This window comes from Arachis ipaensis, chromosome B03, assembly GCF_000816755.2.
Source record: "Arachis ipaensis cultivar K30076 chromosome B03, Araip1.1, whole genome shotgun sequence".
Classification (NCBI taxonomy): Eukaryota; Viridiplantae; Streptophyta; class Magnoliopsida; order Fabales; family Fabaceae; genus Arachis; species Arachis ipaensis.
Window position 1 is genome coordinate 128,850,976 of NC_029787.2, and position 20,323 is coordinate 128,871,298.

The window sequence follows — 20,323 nt, forward strand, 5'->3', positions numbered from 1 at the left end:
CGATGGAAGTGTAATTTTTTAAAACAAAAAACACCTTGTACTTTATGAAAATGAACAATGACAACATTGAATCTTTACTCGTTGCGAATTGCAAAAAGGTTGCACGAAAGATACGGGTCTGGTAAAACTTGCTGCAACCTAAAAATCCTGTTTTTCGCGGATTGCAGAAAGGTTAAATGGTAGCCACGTATTTGACATTTCAATACTGAAAAATTGAAACTATTTCAATATTTCTTGTAGAATGTAAAAAGCTAAAACAGTAATATAAAAAACTTCTTGCTGACTGACTGCGATAAAAAAAAAAAAAATCTTTTCTCATAGATTGAAAAAGATTAAAAAAAAGCTTTCACAAAATACGAAAAATTTCTCTCTATATTTTTGTGTTTTATCCAAAAATTCTATTTTTGGTTATTACACCTAAAACTTTTCATATATAAATTTTCAGCCCATTAAAGGCACAAAATCTTTTAGTAGTAACAAAGTGAAATTATTAAAAAAAATTCCAGTAATTATATTTTGTACTAAATAAAAAGGAACTAATTTGAATTGGTTTAATAATAAAATAACTAGTCTATTAAGTAATTATTCAGAATTTAAATCTCATTTTATGTATTTAATAATTGATTGATCAATAACACATTTTTAAATAAAATTTAAATTCGAATCTTTATCCAACAGGAACCATGGAAAAAAAAAAAGTTACAGCAAGAGAGGTTTCTTCTTGCTCAACCACAATAGACAGAAGCTCACGGTTTCGGCAAATACTTATTAGCTGTTCTTACTGAATGCAATGGTGTACCTGGTTGGAATTTGGAAAGCTTGCTTTTCAATTTCATTGATCTATAGGCACATACATACACTTCAGAGTTCAGACTTCAGACAAATACAGAGCGATTATTGGATATAAGTTGCACTTTCCCCCATAGGAGAACCTTCGTTATTTATCTTCTCTGCACTGTCATGATATCAATTATCATTCATCCACAACACCTACTGTCCTATTATCAATTATCAATTATCAATTTTCGTCTTGTATGATTATAGATTTATAGTAGTTAATCTTTTCAAATCCGATTTGAACATGCATGACCACATATATACAAGACCAATTTATTCTCCTTACAAATATCAGATCATGTGACTTTATTTTTAGTATCTATTGGCTTGTGCCGTTCGATATCCTTTTAGGCAGAAACCAGCACATTGCATGTTCCCATTAATTGTCTATCTATATTTTCTGTCGCCTCCACATGGTTGAACTATATATATAGAGCAGCAGAAAATCACCCAATCTGCTACTTCTAATAACTTTGTATAGAATAAAATACCTGGTTTTATTTACACATAGTTTATTTAAACTTATTTTTATTCTCAAATCTATTACTGGCCATTTTAATATTTTAAAATACTTTTCTCTCACTTGAAAAGATCGAATCAAACTAGAATAAATTGAAGGAGCTGTTACAAGGTGCTGTGATTGTCTGAGAATCCAGATGCATGGTTCATAGATCACGCTGTGCAGCCCTTCAACATGCATGTGCACTTGTTATTGATTTTGTTCGCCATATCTATATATCCGTGACTGAAAAATGAAAACCAAGTCAGTTTATAGAATGTCAACAAAGTGTCATTTTCCAATTTCATGAATGAATGATGGACAGACAGAAAGAATGAAAATAGGACTGACACAGTGACAAACGCTCTGGAAGTCAATCTCACCATTTGTATCACTATCAATGAACCTTTCAATTTGCAATCAATCACTATATGTTGTTTTCTCCGGGTGACAAGGTCTAGACTCTAGAGAGGGGATCCTCTTAGTGTGTTCCGTCTGATACTATGAATGAGCCATTGTCTTTATCGCCATTATTATCATTATTATTATTATTAGTTGCCAATTCATATTAACTTTCTTCTCATTACTCACCTTTACTTCCACACAAACACCCACTTCCAATTTCCTTCCAAGCTTATCTTCTGCTTATCCTGCACTTATGATGGATCTTCCTCCTCCACTGTGTCCTGATGATGAAATCTTCCGTGAGAAGGTTCAGGTATATTTCTTGATTCATGATTGAGTTTATATGAAATTAAACCTGGCTAAGATCTGATCTTCATCATGTATTGCTGTGTCTATTGAGTCCTTTCACAGTTTTCAATTGATTTTTCAGAAGAAGAAAACATGGAAGCAAGAGATCCTCCTGTCGTTTCAAATTGTTGGAGTAGTTTATGGTCAACTTAGCACTGCACCGTTATATGTGTTCGGTACAATGGATGCGGGAGCTCTTGCATCGGAGGAGGTCGTTTATGAACTCTTCTCCTTCATTTTCTGGACTTTGACAATCATTTCTTTGCTTAAGTATGCCTCTATAGTGCTCAAGGCTGATGATAAAGGAGAGGGTAAGTAATAAGTATCTTTAAATTTATAACCGCCATTAATTAATCCCTTCAAGGAAAAGTCTAGGGGCAGCAACTTTTGTATTTTCTGGCCAGCACTTAACCATCAAATCAAAAGTGAGTGATTTTCCATCATTAGATATTTAGATGTAATCTCACACTATTAAAAACATTATTGATGGCCAATTGATGGTTACAAAATACCAAAATTGCTGGCCCCCTAGCATTCCTCTTCCCTCAATTCAATTCATCAGATTTTGAAGGACTGACTTGGATGTTATGTGATTATGCCAAGGTGGTACGTTTGCGTTGTACTCGCTGTTGTGTAGAAATGCAAAAGTTTGCCTGCTCCCTAGTGATAGAAGTGCCAATCAGATTATGAATTGTGAGGGGAGAACTCCTTCAAAGATCAGAGCAAGAAGGGTCATTGAGAAAAGCAAGATCTGTCACTATTTACTGTTGTTCTTAGCCCTCTTTGGTTCCTGTATGGCCATTGGGGATGCAGTGCTCACTCCAGCTCTTTCAGGTATATACAATCTTCTAACATTTATTTCTTTCTTGTGTGATTAGTTACGTTCTTCTTCTTCAACTTACATTATTATGTATTTTTCTGGCTGTTTACCACCAGTGTTTTCAGCTTCAACTGGCGTTCAGAGATCCTTATCTGATATAATAGCAGACATGTGTAAGGCCATTTAATTTACTCAATGATGCTAGCAGAATTTTAATTTTCTCTGTGCTTTTTGATTGGCTTATCAGTTAATTGTAAATAAATAATAAGCAGATCCATCGTCACGCCGTGCTCGCGAGTCAGACACAGTGTCTAATGCCTTACGCAGATGTAAGTACAGTTTGTACCTTGCTTGAGAAAGAAGTTACAGCACCAGTTTGAGTTTACAACTAACTTGATCAATGAATGTCAATTAATGTGTTGTTTATCTAATGAACATTACATATTGCAGATGTAACTGTTCCCGCTGCGTGTGTTATATTGGTTGGCTTGTTCATGTTGCAGAACTGTGGGACGCGTAAAATTGGCTTCATGTTTGCTCCAATTATTTCTGCTTGGCTCTTGTTTATTGGAGTGGTGGGAATTTATGATATTTTCCATTGGGATGTCAAAATCATTTATAAAATATCCCCGGTATACGTCTTCAAATTTATCAGAAATTTCAATTATCACAGATGGAAATTGTTAGGAAGCATCATTTTATGCGTGGGAGGTATGTTATTTGTTTATTCTCATCAATTAGGGTTTGTTTCGGATATCGTTTAATATGATACGCACGATGTTTTACTGTTTTGCAGGATCAGAGGCAATGTTTGCAGACCTAGGCCATTTCTCCAAGAAATCAATTAAAGTATACTACATAATTCTAATTTGTGCATTGTAATTTAAAGTTAATTCTTATCAAATTGTGCATTAATTATGCGTCTACTCTGTTGTAGATTACATTTATATGCTTGATCTACCCGATTCTTGTTTTATGCTATGCCGGTCAGGCTGCATATATCTCCCGGAATTTAGGTGCTAGAGATTTCAACCATTTTAGTCAATCAATACCACGTAAGTTGGATGGAATGTATGGTAGAAATTCAGGTGCAGTTAACTTTATACGAAGTTGATAGTAAAAGTGGTTAAATGATTTATTGTCATCTAACAAACTATCAACTTGTGTTAATTGCACCTGACTTTTCACTATATGTATTTTGATCTGTTTTTGAAACTTCAGTACTTGGGTGAAGTGATATATATAGTTTGGTGTGGTGATCCCTTGGCAGGTCATTATTGCAAACATGTGTTCATAATATTATCCCCACTTGCTTCAGCAGTAGGAAGCCAGGCAACCATAACAGCGAGTTTCTCCATCATCAAACAGTGCTTGGCATTAAACTGCTTTCCCAGAGTGAAAGTGATTCACACATCAAAAACAATACACGGCCAGATTTACATTCCTGATGTCAACTGGCTACTGATGATTCTCAGTCTCACGGTCACAATTAGTTTCAGAGACATGGTGAAGATTGGCTATGCAGCAGGTTTGGCTATAATTTGCGGAATGCTTGTAACAACTAGTCTCATGTCACTTATCATCTCATTGTGTTGGGAGAAGAACTTGAGCGTATCCGCGTGCTTTCTGCTATGCTTTGGTTTTGTTGAGGCGGTGTATCTCTCTGCTTGTCTGCTACAGATTCACAAGGGAGCCTGGTATCTGCTTGTTCTTTTGACAATGACAATGACAATCATGCTCTCGTGGCACTATGGAACTGTCAAGAAGTATGAGTTTGATATGCAAAACAAGGTCTCAACAGAATGGCTCGTAGATGTGAGTCCGGGCCTCGGGATCGCCAGGGTGCCTGGGATTGGCTTTATCTACACCGACATTGTAGCAGGAATCCCGGCTTTCTTCTCACACTTCATTACTAATCTTCCCGCCTTCCATCAAGTCCTGATCATGGTATCCTTCAAGTCTATGCCGGTGCCTTATGTCTCCGAAGGCGAAAGGTATCTCATAGGTCGGATTGGCCCAAAAGATTACAAGATTTACCGCTGCATCGTCAGATATGGATACTGCGATCACATCAGGGATACTGGCGACTTTGAGGAGCACATCATTCGTTCCATAGGGGAATTCATTTCCATTGAGGAGAGAGATATTGAATCCGTGGATGCTGCCACCGCCACAAATGAAAGAATGATTGTTGTAGGGAATTCTTCAACAACGCATGGACATAACAATGCTCTAGTTCCTCTGGATGCATATGAGGGTCCAGCGGTGAACAATGAATCTCAGATCAGTCCAGTTCCTGACACGGAGGGTACAAGCAAGAAGAAGCGAAAGAAGGTTCGGTTCATGCTGCCTGTTAATAGTCCTAAAATAATGCAGCCATGTGTGAGGAAGGAACTTTTGGACCTAATTGATGCCAGGGAGAGCGGTAGTGCCTATTTCTTGGGCCAATCGCACCTAGTGGTGCGTGACGGCTCAAACTTTCTCAAGAGATTCTTAATCATGGTCTATCGTTTTAGTGAGAAAAACTGTCGAGAGCCTCCCGTAGCTCTCAAAATCCCTCATGCTGCTCTTGTAGAAGTTGGTATGGTATGTACGATATAGCACACAGATCAACCTTACACTGGTTTTCGCTATTTTAATTTATTAGTTATTCTAGCTAGGAGGAGCGCGCGAGCAGCTGCCTTTACGGAGGAGAGGATAGATATATGTTATATATACGCAGCAAACAAGGACCTCTTATCCCTGCAACGAGAAAGTCTAAGGACCAACAAAAAAAAATGAGTAATTTTCTACTATTAGATAAAATCTTACACTATTAAAAATATTATTAATAATTAATTAATGGTTGCAAATCACAAAATCTATTAGCTCCCTAACACTCTTCTCCTCTGCAACTGTAATATGCATGAAAGGGATGGTTACTTGCTTCCGCCAAGATATCTTTATAGAAACAGTCGTTTTTATACATAACTTTTTGTTAATGTCACGACCCGGCTAAAGGTTATGCACGTATATATTTGACTGATGGAGAGTTTTCTTTTAAATAACATCAAGAATTCTGTCCTATATGGAGAGTTTGTTCAGACCAATAAGAGATAATTTATTGACTAACAATATATCTTTAAATAAAATTCAGATTCGCAACGAATTAATCTTTAATCGATCAAATTAGAGAATACTATCAACAATAAAAAACATAAAAAATTAGGTCGAGAAGATAATTTGCAAAGACATTTAATACTTACACCAATAAATATCTTTTGATTTTAAGTGTATCTGTCTGTTACCTATACTTTTCCTATCCTAATTCATATTATCCTCCTTTTATAATTTTTCAGTGCGTTACATGACGAAACAGTCGCTTCACACCTTTATCACTACCATTATGACTTAATATTACAAGATTATTTTGATTTTTTTTCTCAATTGACACGTATAATTAATTTATCATGTTTTTATACTACATGACATTTAAAGTGATATATTAATATTTAATCGATAAAAAGACTAATTTAATTTATGATTATATTTCAATTATAAAATTAAATTTTAAATAAAAATAAATTCTTTTTGAATAAAATAAAATTATTTTCCGACATTAAAAAACTTTCCATAAACACTCACAGTTATTAGTTTAACTGTTTAAGAATAAGATACCCCTTTTGCCAAGGAACCGAAAAACTTAAAGCCGTCACATAAAGTTGATCGATATTAACGTGTTACTAATCTAATCTATTATTCCAGATTCTTGTAAAAGAGATTCTGTATGTCACCACTAACTTCACACTGTTGAAGGGTTCCAATATATATATAAGTGAGTTGTTCGAATTGGTGATATAGTAATAGCATTGTCTTTTTGTTATTCTCCTAATTAGTTAGTAAGATAGAAGAAAGCCTGTTGGTTGGTCCGCTGATCATATCGGGTGTTTGAAGTAGTGGTAGTGGTGGGAACTGGGAGAAAAGCACCACTATGCATGGCGAGGAGGGTGAGGGAGGAAACTGGACAAGGAAGAAGAGAGGACTGAGCAAACAGAAGGAGCGGTGGAAAAGGTTGGGGAATCGGCTGGCGATGTTTTGCGGTGAGGCTGAAGATAATTCCACCGCTCGCGGCGGAGATGTACGGCGGCAATATATTATTCACCCTGACAATCGGTACATCTCTCTCTTTCACACCGTCACACACACACACAGATTAATTAGGAATTATTCAAGATATGGTATTACATTATTGCATATTTACATGAATTGACACAACACAACACGGGTAGGACACACCACACCTATCCTCCGCATGAACTTCGGCTTCCCAATGTTCACTGAATCTTGTTTGACTCACCATTTTTGAGTTTTTTTTTTCTTAACTCACTTGATTTTATATGTCATAAGAATATTATTTATACCTAAAAGATTAAAAGTTCCACTATACATTCAAGCAATTTTATATTTAAGTTCATCCAAGTCTTTTATTTTACATTGTGAAAATTTTGTCTTCTTTTTCCTCCTCCTCCTACTTCTTCTTTTTCCCCTTCTCCTTCTTCCTTCTCTTCATCATTTTTTCATTATTGTCATCGTCACCACTACCTGTCCATACGTTCTTACCACTACATCCATCTCCTCCTCCTCATGTTTTTTTTTATTTGAATTTCTTTGATCTCCTCCTTCTTTTTCTTCTTTCTCTTCTATTATCATTATTTTCATCACCAACAACATCAACATTTTGCTAACATCTTTATTGATTATGATTCTTTGTGATGATCAAATAAACCGAAAATATTATCAAAACAAAACGATTGTATAATACTAAATGAACCGAAAATTGTTCATTATATAAATTCGAATTCAGAAACACCTCCATCTCAAATGAACAAAAAATATTATCAAAACGAAAATATTGTGTAATACCAAATGAACCAAAAATTGTCCATTATATAAATTCGAATTTAGAAACACTTGCGTCTCGAGTGAACAAAAAATGATCTCAAAACGAAACCATTGTATAATATCAAATGAACCGAAAATTGTCTATTATACAAATTATACAAATTCGAATTCGATGATAACGATAACGACAATACATATTAGAAGAAGACAATGACGATAACGACGACGATGATGATGATGACGGAGGAGAAGGATAAAAAAGGAGAAGGAGACAAAATTTCAATAAGATTAGGAGGAGGAGGAAGAGGAAGAGATGTTGGTAATGACGGTAATGGAATTGAAAAATAATAAAAAAGAAGAGGAAAAAAAAAAGAACACGTAACATCCAAAGTAAAGAAAAAGAATAAGAAGAAGAAGTGCTTATGGGTGTCAAAAATCCCCAAGAGGTGGGGATCCCCGCAAGGACCGCCTTGAATAGGCCCCAGTGGTGGGGAATTTTTCCCGTGGGGATGGGGAGCGAAATTCCACTGAGACAAGCGCGGGGATCCGAGCGGAGATCCCCGCCCCATCTCCAATAATTTTCCAAATTTTTTAACTTACTTAATAACTCTTATTTTATTTCTAATATAGAGGTTTTTTTAATAATTTCACTCATTGAAAAATCATAACCCTGTTATTCAAGAATTTATTTTATAGACTATGATTTGCTATGTTATATTTCTAGACTTATAATGTTGGATAAGATATGTTTGTGTGTTTGTAATAATATTTTGTAGTTTATTTTTTGGTTTTTTTGATATTTTTTATTATAATTTCCATATGAATGTTAAACATAGGGAGTTGGGGAATAGGGCCCCGCGAAAAATGCGGAGAACGCGGGGAATGGGGATGGGGACAATTATTCTCCCATGGCAGAGAACAGGACGGAGACGGAGATTAATTCTGGGGACGAGGACGGGAAGTAGGGAGGCATCCCCCGCCACCCCGTGGAGCCCCATTGACATCCCTAGAAGTACAAGAAGAAAAAACGAAAAAAAAAATGTGGAACTCAAATCACTTAGATAAATTTAGATGTAAAATTGTTTAAAAGACAACCATTCTTAAAAATAAAATGCCGATAGAATTAATATAAAGATGAAGAAAAATATAAAAAAATAAATTAAAAAATATATGACAATCAAAAAATAAATTATGACTATAATTAGTCATTTGATCTGTACACGAGTTTATTAATCTCTAAACTTATCATTAATTTTACGAGGTTTGATAATTGAGAGAAATGTTAAAAGATGAAAAGCAAATTTAATTTGAATTAGAGATTAGTTCTCTAAAAATATTAGAAAGTGAATGTATAAAAAACTAATATAATTAAACTTTTATATTTAAAGACTAATTAAAGACTATATAGCATTTTTCAGTGTCTGTTATGTCAGAAAAATAAGAAAATCAATTAATAATTAGTTAAAAATATTTTTATATAATCAAAGCTTGAAAAATTTTATATGTAAAATTAAAAAATTATATAAAATATCGTGATAAATAAAAAAATTAACAAAAAAGATAAAATAAATAGGTTTCGCCAATATAAGATATACTCAAACATTCAAATACACAAATTTGCTACAGGCATAACCACACTATAAATGATGCACGTTCTCTGTAATGATTTATAAATTTTGTATGAACGAGGATTTAAAATTTGTAAGTCTTAACATTTATTTAAGGTTGCTTCACAATTTTTTACATTCCAAAATATAGAAGACTCTCCATGAAACATTAGATTTTTTATTTAGTGTTCATAGAAGGAAGATTTTCCAAAACGAATTAAAATCACTTTTTATTTCTCAAAAACAAAGAAAAAAAACCTTCAATTACTCAAATCCATTTTTTTGTTTGCAAGTTGTACATAGATTGAATGGGCCAGACCCGATTTGAAGGCAAATCGGCCCAGCCTCTCGTGATGAGTAGCAGTTCTAGTCTTCTAGAACGACAATAGATGTTCTTAATTTTTTTTTTTAATTATTTGATAAAGTGTAATATCTCGTTTTACATTTTTTAAATAGAATTAAAAAAATTTAAAAAATATTGAATAATAAATAATCACATTTTACCAAATAATTAAAAAAAAAATTTAGAGAATCCAATACATTAGGGGTGTACATGGTCCGGCCCGGTCTGAAGACCCGGCCCGGTCCCGAACACGTTAGGAGCTAATTTAGTGTGATTTCATCGGGTTTAGGGTCTCAAAAATAGACTCGGTCAGTATTTCGGGTCGGGTCCGGGTCATAACTAGGGTCACCCGAACTCGGCCCGGTGGCCCGGTCATCATACACAATTAATATTTTGTGTTATTAGTGATGGATGATGGCTATTCTTATGTGGAATTTAAATATTGTAAACCTTAATATTTTGTGTTATTAGTCATTATAAGATTATAAGTTAGTGTTTTATGTTTAAAATGCATAAGACTTTAGACTAATGCATAATATTGTATTATTTGTATTGATTTAAATATTTGGTGTTATTAGACAATATTAGTATTGATTATGGTTATGCTTTAATTTTAGAGAAGAGTTGGTTCTTGTTATATTTTTTTTAAGTGAATTTTACTATGTGAATTGTGAAATAATGGTTGGAGATTAGGTGGTTTTTACATGCTAAAGACCCGGTTTTCACCTGATTTTTATCCGGTTCGAAGGTGCATAGGTTTCATCGGGTCTAGAATCGGGTTATGGTCTAAAAATTAGACCTGGTCTATATTTCGGGTCGGGTCTGGATCAAGCCAAACCCGGTGTGACCCAGCCCATGTACACCCCTACAATACATATATTTAGACAAAAAAAAAGTTATATATATACACATTTATGTTTTTTATTTTATTTATGTAACTATTTTATAATTTTTGTGTTTTTTATTTTTTTATTAAAATACTTTTATTTTATATTTTTTAAATTTTAGGAACAATTTCTTATAACAAACGTTTAGAAAAAATATAGAATTTCTTAAAACAATTTAAGTAGTCACATATTATGTTATTGTTACTTTTAAGTTACCTAATCTAAATATTTTAAATTTTTATTAAAAGTTAATGAGTTTAAGATGATATACAAATTTAAATAGAAGGTGGTCACTGACTGGTACTACGTTTTGGGAGCCGCCATTCGAGTTGCGTACTTGAAGGAGTGGAGGGTGGTATCCGATAGAGTAATTCTGTTTCTGATGATGAATAACTGTTTCTTCATCTTAGTAACACGTATGTCTTTTTTGAAAGACAGACACAGGAACATAAACATTAAAGATATGGATACAAATTATTAATGTATATATATTTTATTTGGTAAAATATTGAATAAGACACAATTTATTGTGCTTGGTAAAATATTGAATAAGTACAATAAAATTAGGGAAAAAATTCATATTTTATAAAAATTAATAAGAAATAAAAATATAAAAAATTGTGTTTAATTGATTGTATCTCTCTATTTCAATATTTTAGAAGAATATTAAATATGAATCTCGCTAGGGAGCGAATAGAGTATTTGTACAATGTGTATAATGGGCTATTTATTTGGTCTAATATGAGTTTAAAAATGAACATCTAGGGTAAAATATTACTAATTTCTCAAACACAATACATTCATATTATTCATAATAACCATCCGAATACCAAGATAATAAGCATCTAATATCCTACTGAATCGAACATCCCTATACCTCCATTGTACACATTGTATCGATACTCTATTAACTCTCTATATTTCCTCTATTAAATACATGACGTATCCATCAAAGATTTGTGACCCAACAAACAAACAACAAATATGTATTAACGTGTTGTTTGAAACCAAACGTTGCCTAAGTGGATATTAGTAGCACGTACATGGTATAATTTAAGCCATGGTTGAAACTAGAAATAGCTAAAGAAACGGGATTCTAGCGCGAGAGAAATTGAGGAGCAGAAGGATACAGAAACTAAAGTAGCGTGGGCGCAGTGCAGTATATATAATTGTAAGAGAGAGATGGGGAAATGAGATAGAAAACTAAAGAAAGAATGTACATTACATGGATGCAGGTTGTACAACATTGGGTGGAAGCATTTCATACTGATATGGGCGGTCTACTCCTCCTTCTTCACCCCAATGGAGTTCGGATTCTTCAGAGGCCTCCCGGAGAAAATATTCCTGCTAGACATCGCGGGCCAGTTGGCCTTCCTCCTAGACATCGTGCTCCGCTTCTTCGTGGCCTACCGCGACACCCACTCCTACTGCGTGGTCTCCAGCCCCTCCCGCATCGCCATGCGCTGCCTCAAGTCTCCGCAATTCACCCTCGACCTCCTCGGCTGTCTCCCCTGGGACTACATCTACAAGGCAGCCGGCAGGAAGGAGCCGCTCCGCTATCTCCTCTGGATCAGGCTGACCCGGGCCGCCCGCGTCACGGAGTTCTTCGAGACTCTGGAGAAGGACATCCGGATCAACTACCTCTTCACGAGAATCGTGAAGCTTCTCGTGGTGGAGCTCTACTGCACCCACACAGCCGCCTGCATCTTCTACTATCTGGCCACCACCATCCCCCCCTCCCGCGAGTCCTACACTTGGATTGGCTCCCTCAAGATGGGCGACTTTGCCTACTCGGACTTCCGCCACATCGACCTCTGGAAGCGCTACATCACCTCCCTCTATTTTGCTATTGTCACCATGGCTACTGTTGGCTACGGCGATATTCATGCCGTCAATGTCAGAGAGATGATATTCATCATGGTTTATGTCTCCTTTGACATGATTCTTGGCGCTTACCTTCTTGGCAACATGACCGCCTTGATTGTCAAGGGATCCAAAACCGAGAGGTTTAGGGACACCATGACTGAAGTTATCAAATACATGAACAAAAACAATCTTGACAAGGGCACAAGTAAGGCCATCAAGGGCCATTTACGCTTGCAGTATCATCGCAGCTACACACAACCTGCTGTACTTCAGGACATCCCACCCTCTATTCGATCCAAGGTATATATTCATCATCTTTTCATTCCTGGTCCAACTTCACTTGTGACACCGACATATTTTTTTATTGGTTTTTGCAGATTTCAATTAATTTGTATGAGGAGTTCATTGAGAACGTTCCTCTTTTCAAGGGTTGCTCCTCAGAGTTTGTTAAGCAGATTGTAAGACTTACTGTAACACTTCACTTATTCTTTCTCTTGGTATTGTTCTTAATTGTACATGCTAGCTTCATGCTTCATTATCATTCTAGTATATTTGAAGATACACTGCTTCAATTGCCAAATATTTGTCCTAATCATTGTCTGTGACGACCGGAAAAACTTGATGCATGCGTTATCCTTGTACTTCATGCACTTTCTTGAAAGCGCCACCAGTATCTGAAACTTGTCCTTTTTTCTTCAATAAAAAACACCTGATTCAGATTCTTGTTTGACAGACAACCAAAGTTCATGAAGAGTTTTTCCTTCCTGGAGAACTGGTTTTGGAGCAAGGAGATGTAGCTGATCAAATTTACTTTGTATGTCATGGAGAGCTGGTACGGGTTATGGTAGCATTGATTTTTTATTTTATTTATTTATTTAACTTCCTATGTCTTTCAGCATTACTTTCCCTCTCACTTCAATTCCTCATCAGTTAACTTTCACTATTTTCTAAACTAACTGCTCCAGACTCTAAACAAATTATCATAAAAGATGATGTTTACTTTAGAGTGGATAATGAAACATGAACCAGGGAATGGTATTTGTTAGTGATGGATTCTTCTATTTCAAATTGCTGTCGTTCCATAAATGTGAAATGTTTTCACAAGTGAAATAGTATTTTTAAACCATACCTGACTGTTCATCCTTTTGTCTACAGCGTGAGATAAGCAGTGAAAATGACAGTGGTACAGACGAAGTAGTCCAATTAAAAACCTACGATTCCTTCGGTGAGGTTTCTTTCCTTTGCAATATGCCTCATCATTCCACAGTCATAGCTCATGAGCTTTCCAAGGTTTTGCGACTTGATAAGCAATCCTTGAAGGACATAGTGAAGATATACTATGTAGATGGCCGTGTTACCTTAAACAATCTCCTTGAGGTATATGTTTGCCTTGGATATAAAAAATAAATAATCATTTTACTGATGGAAACATATGGATTTAGAATTTTAGATCATCCATGCTGGTTTCGGACTCATGGTTATGCGTGGCTGACAGGGAAAAGACTCCGGTCTAAAACGCAAGTTGTTGGAATCAGACTTGAGCTTGACTATTGGAAACCAGGAAACAGAGTTGACTGTGAGGATGAATTGTGCTGCATATGAGGCTGACTTATACCTGTTGAAACGTTTGATCACATCCGGGGCAGATCCCAATAACACTGATTATGATGGTAGATCGCCCTTGGTATCAACTCTCTTCATCCAGCCTATATTATTATTATTTTTATTTGAATAGGCACTAACCTATCTATTGATTCATTTTTTTGTTAAATGTGTGTAACAGTAAAAAAAAGTGAAATTAGTTGAGATGACAAGTTGCTCTTAACTAAGATATTTTTTTGTTCAAGTCTTGTCTATACTATATATTAATCTTTGTAGCATTCCCTCAAATCTAATCTGACTCGCACTCTATGAGTAGGATTGGTTGAATCTTGTTCTTCGCATGTGAGTGAGTGAGTCTTGATTAATTTGTTGAGAAAGAAGATTTTTGAGACATAATACAGTGGTGACAAGCTAACATTTTTAATTACGTGTTTTATGTTTACTATCACAGCATATCTCTGCCTCAAAAGGATATGTAGATATTTCTTCCTTTCTAGTTGAGCAAGGAGTAAATATCAATTTACCAGGTTAGTTTTTGAACTTTTTTCCGTTTTAAGGTGATTGCGGACAATCCTTTTATTTTGAATGTGCTGTATTGAAGTCAAAATATTGAGTTTGGTTTAAACCTTAAACAACCATCTGCATCAGATAAATTTGGGACTACTCCCTTGCTAGAAGCCATCAAGAATGGACATGAAGACGTAGCTGCTTTACTAGTTAATGCAGGGGCTACTCTCACTATTGATGATGCCGGCAATTTTCTGTGTGTGATGGTTGCAAAGAAGGAATTTGACCTCTTAAAAAAGGTTCTGGCTTGTGGAATTAATCCAAATGCCAAAAATTATGACCAGCGCACACCTCTTCACATTGCTGCTTCTGAAGGTTTGTGTGCAGTAGCTGAACTACTTCTGGGAGCAGGAGCAAGTGTATTATGTAAGGACAGATGGGGGAATACACCACTTGATGAAGCTCGTATTAGCGGAGATATAAATGCTCTCAAAATGCTTCAAGTTGCCAAAATTTCTCAGTTGGCTGAGTTATCCTGTGGTATTCAAGAAACTAAAGGTATGATTGTCATTTTAAATTAAACTCAGTTGGTTTAATTTGTTTTTCTGACGTATGCTTTGATTGAGTTTGCAAGCAGAAATATTGCCATCAAGAAATGAAATTCCGAAGAAGAGATGTATAGTATTTCCTTTCCACCCATGGGAATATGATCATAAAGAAAGGAGAACAGATGGAGTTGTTCTATGGGTCCCGGAAAGCATTGACGAGCTTATAATAACGGCAATGAAACATTTGAACATTTCAAATGGAAATTGTATTTTAACAGAACAAGGAGGCAGAGTTCTAAATGTAGACATAATTAGCAATGATGAGAAGCTATTTCTGGCGAGCCAAGTGCAGAGTGCAGAGTGAGGTACATAAAAGGATCAGGCACAAAATTAGGGATCAGTTCGTTATATTTCTTGTCTTTTCACATTGCATTGCAAATTTGCAATGATGCTCAGGTATATTTCAAGTTTCTCCTTCTTGTGCCTTCTCTGGACTCTGGAGCAAGTCGAGCTTCCTTCAACGACCTAAATTAAAAAATAATGTATAAATTCAAGTGAATGCATTATGTATTGGATTTATGTTTTGTAGTGATATCATAGGTGCACCTGTTTTTGAAATTTTAAGTAATTTTTTTTTATATCTAAATTTTTCTAAGAATTTTCATTTCAAAAAAATGAAAAAGAAAAAGAGAGAGAAGAGAAGAGTGGACTCAATTTTTTTCCATTTATTTATTTGGAATTTTAAAATTTGCACAATCCGACATTAGGATTTATCTTTTGCAGTAAAATGTAAAAACTTCTCTTCATTAACTCTTATAATTTCTCAAAAAATATTAAGGGAAAATTTATTCGACTTAAAAACTAAATTGAAGTAATTTGATTGTTATCTTGCATCTAGGTTTTTTTTCTAATATAAATTATAAAAAATATTTATTTTTTCAAAACTCATTTCTGAACTTTATTTATTGAAATGCACGTTTTTTTGGGTATTTAGACAAGTTCATGCACTCTATAGCGAACTTTATAAAAACTAGCAAGTTCGCCGTATCTCAGGTGAACTCTATAAAAAAAATTTAAAATTTTTAAAATACATGTTTTTTATCTATGTCATCGTCTCCAAAAGAGTATATAGATCATAAAAGCACACAAAAATATACAAACAATAAATATGGGAATAAGTCGTATTTTATTTTGGGAAATAATTAGTTTTTTTAATTTATAATTAAAAAAATTATTATTAAATATGACTTATTCTGGTGTACCGTGTATTTTTTGAGACGATAATAATGGTTGCCATTGTTAAATATGGCTTGTTTTCTTAATTTATAATTAAAAAAAATTCTTGAAGAAGACATGTTTATTGTTTGTGTATTTTTGTGTGTTTAGCGTGCGTTTGGTTGGTGTCTTTGCCTCTTTGGACACTAAAAACATGGACCGTTTGTTTGTTGAGACACAAATTTATGATGGATACGGTGGTACACAAGTATACACAAAATACATGTTTTTAGTGTCTCCTCATTAAGCTGAGACATTGAGACACAATTTATAAGACACAAAATTTTATATTTTTATCCCTTTTTCTTTTTAAATTCCAACTATGACCCTAATTAATCTAACCCTAATTCCCTTTTTTTTCTCTCTTATTATCTTCTTTATTCTGTGTTTCTAACCCCAAAATCCTTCCAACCTCCAAGTCCCTCCACCCTCTCTCTTCCATGGCTGTGTCCCTCCTCCACACCACCCCATAGTCATTGCCTCTCCTCTCTTTCTCATTTCCTTCTCTCTTTCTCTCTTCCCATCACTCTGCTTCTCCTTCCATTGTTTTGTCCCTCCATACTGCTACCACGGGCCGCCACCATTGACGTCCCTTCTTTCTTCTTCCTCCTCTTCTCTCTTTCTCTCTTCACACAGTCGAACGTATCATTACCATGGGTGATCTTCTTCGGTCAGATTTATTCGTCTCCACTATTACTCGAATCAATTTCATTAAGAAAGGTGAAAAAAATCAGGAAAGCCCAAAATAGTAGTCGACCATTCTTCAGATCTGTCTTCTCATTTTCTTTTTTTTTTTTTATTTCAACCTGTTTCAGTTTTTTTTTTTAATGAGAAAATTGAATTGTTGAGCTGATGAATAAATAAAAGTTAAAGATAATATTTTGCGATGAAGTTAAAAAATTGCAGGTGGCAGTGGTGGTGGTAGAAAGCTATGGTGGCGGCAACGTTAATGCTGATGGAAGATGATGGTAGAGAGTTAATAAGGATAAAATGGACATTTGAATTAAATTGTTGTGTCTTGTACACTAATGCCAAACACGTTAAAAAATTTGTGTCTATCTGTGCTTATGTCTTTTGGTATAGTTGTGTCTGTGTCTATATGTTTTGAAGACAGTAACCAAACGAAGCCATATACGGCAAACTTGCTATTTTTACAGAGTTCGCCGTAGGGTACGGCGAACTTGCCCAAATATTTAAAAAAAAAAGTGCATTTCGATAAATAAAGCTCAGAAATGGATTTTGGGAAAATAAATATTTTTTATAATTTATATTAGAAAAAAATCCCTTGCATCTTTCTATCTATCTAGTTATTAAAACGAGGCTAAAGAATTTTAATATGGATTTTAGGTGTGCTTTACTTGGAAATGGAGGTTTTTAGTGTATATACAAGTGGGTGGACGTTACAGACATGCAGGCACAACACACAAGTAACGTGCTGACTCAACACGCAACTCACGTGTTAGACACGTGGCACAATCGCACGCAACACGCAGGTACCGTGTTGCCACGTGGTGCTCATCCCTTCAACACACAGGTAATGTGATTCACACATGGCAGACAACATGCATCCTGTGTGTTGCACACGTGACAGACGTTGGTTGGATGGCGTTGCAACACGTAGCCTGCAAGGTGAGTCTTCTGTCTATAAAAATTAAAGCTCGTAACCATTTTGCTTCATTGTGAGAGAAGTATTTTTCTCCAGGGTCGGTACGATGGAGGGCACTGCAAATATAGTGGTTTACCACAACGATGAAGTCGTACGAAATACGTATGAGTGTGTGAGAATATGTTGTCGTTTGTGGTTTTGTGCACTATAACGTTTGCGGAACTACAGTACGGGCTCTTTCAAAGCATAGAGATTGATATTTTAAAGAGGGTGACCAACATTCTCTACAGGAGTCCGATTGTCGTATTTGACGGCCTGATACAGTTTGAGGTTATGCCAATCGCCGACGAAACTAGTATTCAGCGGATGTTTTATATTCACCAACAAACTCAGGTGCAACACCCAAGGATTGAACGATGATACAGATGTGCAAGATGACAGAGTTGAGGCGTACTTGGGAATGAACGATGATAGCAATGAGGAGTTCGAAGCTACGTACGAAGCCGGTGATGAGGACGAGGACGGCAATGGGGGAGGTGAGGTAGTGGCAGAAACTTTAGTAGTTCTAGCCGCAGTTAGTCAACCGATGGATGTTTCACCTTTTATGCATATCTTGGATCTTGACGTCATGCAAGCACCAGAGTTTTCCGAATATGCAAACATATGTACGTGAGCAGTGGGTAGTATATTTACTTGATTTTGTTTTAGCGGATCGATGAATGACAAATTTGTTTTCTTATAGGTGTTGCTGATCCTGAGGATGGGGAGTTTAGAATCGGAATGGAATACAGTTCAAGCAAATCAGTCATTGCGGCAATTCGGAGTTACACTATCTCCAGAGGAGTCAATTACATTGTTTATGAATTCGAGCTACAGACGTTCTATGCAAAGTGTAAGAATTATGGGCGTGGGTGCAACTGGCTTATCCGAGCCAGCTTGATATAAAAGAAAGCTTGTTGGGAGATTCGGAGATACAACGGGAGGCACACGTGTTCCATGGGAACGATCTCACAAGATCACTCCAAGTTAGACTCGGACACGATTGCTGAGGCTATGAAGCCATTGATTGAATCCAACCCATCCATAAAAGGTCAAATCTATAATTGCGAAAGTTTAGGCAAGATTCAACTACACTATTAATTACCGGAAGGCTTGGCTGGCAAAGCAGAAGTCGATAGCCAAAGTTTTCGGTGGATGGGAAGAATCTTACCAATCTTTGTCATTGTGGTTCTTGGCAATGGTTCAGAAGATGTCTGATTCACAAGTCCAAATAGAAACACGACCCCTGTATAACGGGAGTCAAGAGGTGGATGGTGTTAGGATATTTCATTGGGTATTCTGCAATTTCAATCCATACATAAGAGCTTTTAACAGTACATTTAGAATAATATTATCCAAATAAATAATAACAAACTATTAAACTTATGTTAAGTAACAACTAATAAATTAATAAAAAATAATAAACTTACATAATTAGGATGTCCCAAATAATTGATAACATGATTTTCACGAGACGTATAATTACATACCATTTTAAATGTTCTAATCTCACTCTCAATCTTAAAACTAATCCAAAACATACAACCCAATGAAAGAAACCCCAAACCCCTAACACTCCATTACCCCACCACTCTCAATAATAGAATGAAACGAAACCCAGCCCCACCACTATTTTATACACCCGCGGCACCAATCCTCAACTCTCACCATAAATGACTGTTTTTTCCGGAGCCAGACCTGCCGGTTGCATGGAGACACGGGGCAAGACGCATGTTACGTGCTGCTGCATGCAGGACATGTGGCGCAGCGGCGTTAACACGCAGATAACGTGCTGCTTGGATGAAAACACGTGGCGTTTACGTATTTAGAGCTACTGATCAATGCACCTTGGCTTGATAAGTTGAGAATGTATGGTTTATGGTAATAGTGAAGGAGAACGAAAATAATATGCAGCCCAGTCCCACTGTTTCTCTATTTTTATATCCCAGGAGTGGATCTAAAGCCATAAATGTTACTTGTTTTCGGAGTAAGGTTGCCTCTTGCATGGAGACAGTAGACAACACATTACCTGCGTGTTGAGTAACACATAACCTGCGTGTTGAACTGTATTTCTGACACCTCCACAACTCTATAAAACAACTAATATTTAAGCAAAACATTATTTTTGTTTTCATATCTAAAATAATTTGTGTGAAAACGAATATACGTCTTTTATTATTATTATTATTATAACATGGTGACTGGTAATTGGTAGTTGATGATTTTTGTTTATTTAAAAAAAAAATTCTCCGT

The 20,323-nt window shown here is 35.6% G+C and overlaps 2 protein-coding genes across 2 annotated transcripts; both read left to right on the forward strand.

Moving 5' to 3' along the window:
• LOC107631742 (potassium transporter 25-like) lies at positions 1,313-5,652 on the forward strand. Its single transcript, XM_016335282.2, has 9 exons — positions 1,313-2,054; positions 2,172-2,400; positions 2,693-2,923; positions 3,026-3,082; positions 3,182-3,238; positions 3,360-3,620; positions 3,706-3,758; positions 3,847-3,964; positions 4,180-5,652. Exons 1-9 carry the CDS (start codon positions 1,995-1,997, stop codon positions 5,508-5,510), a joined length of 2,397 nt encoding a protein of 798 aa, XP_016190768.1. The 5' UTR covers positions 1,313-1,994; the 3' UTR covers positions 5,511-5,652.
• On the forward strand, positions 6,741-15,742 carry LOC107631741 (potassium channel SKOR-like). Its single transcript, XM_016335280.2, has 9 exons — positions 6,741-7,061; positions 11,863-12,793; positions 12,871-12,951; positions 13,227-13,325; positions 13,649-13,870; positions 13,989-14,177; positions 14,547-14,622; positions 14,744-15,160; positions 15,240-15,742. Exons 1-9 carry the CDS (start codon positions 6,880-6,882, stop codon positions 15,512-15,514), a joined length of 2,472 nt encoding a protein of 823 aa, XP_016190766.1. The 5' UTR covers positions 6,741-6,879; the 3' UTR covers positions 15,515-15,742.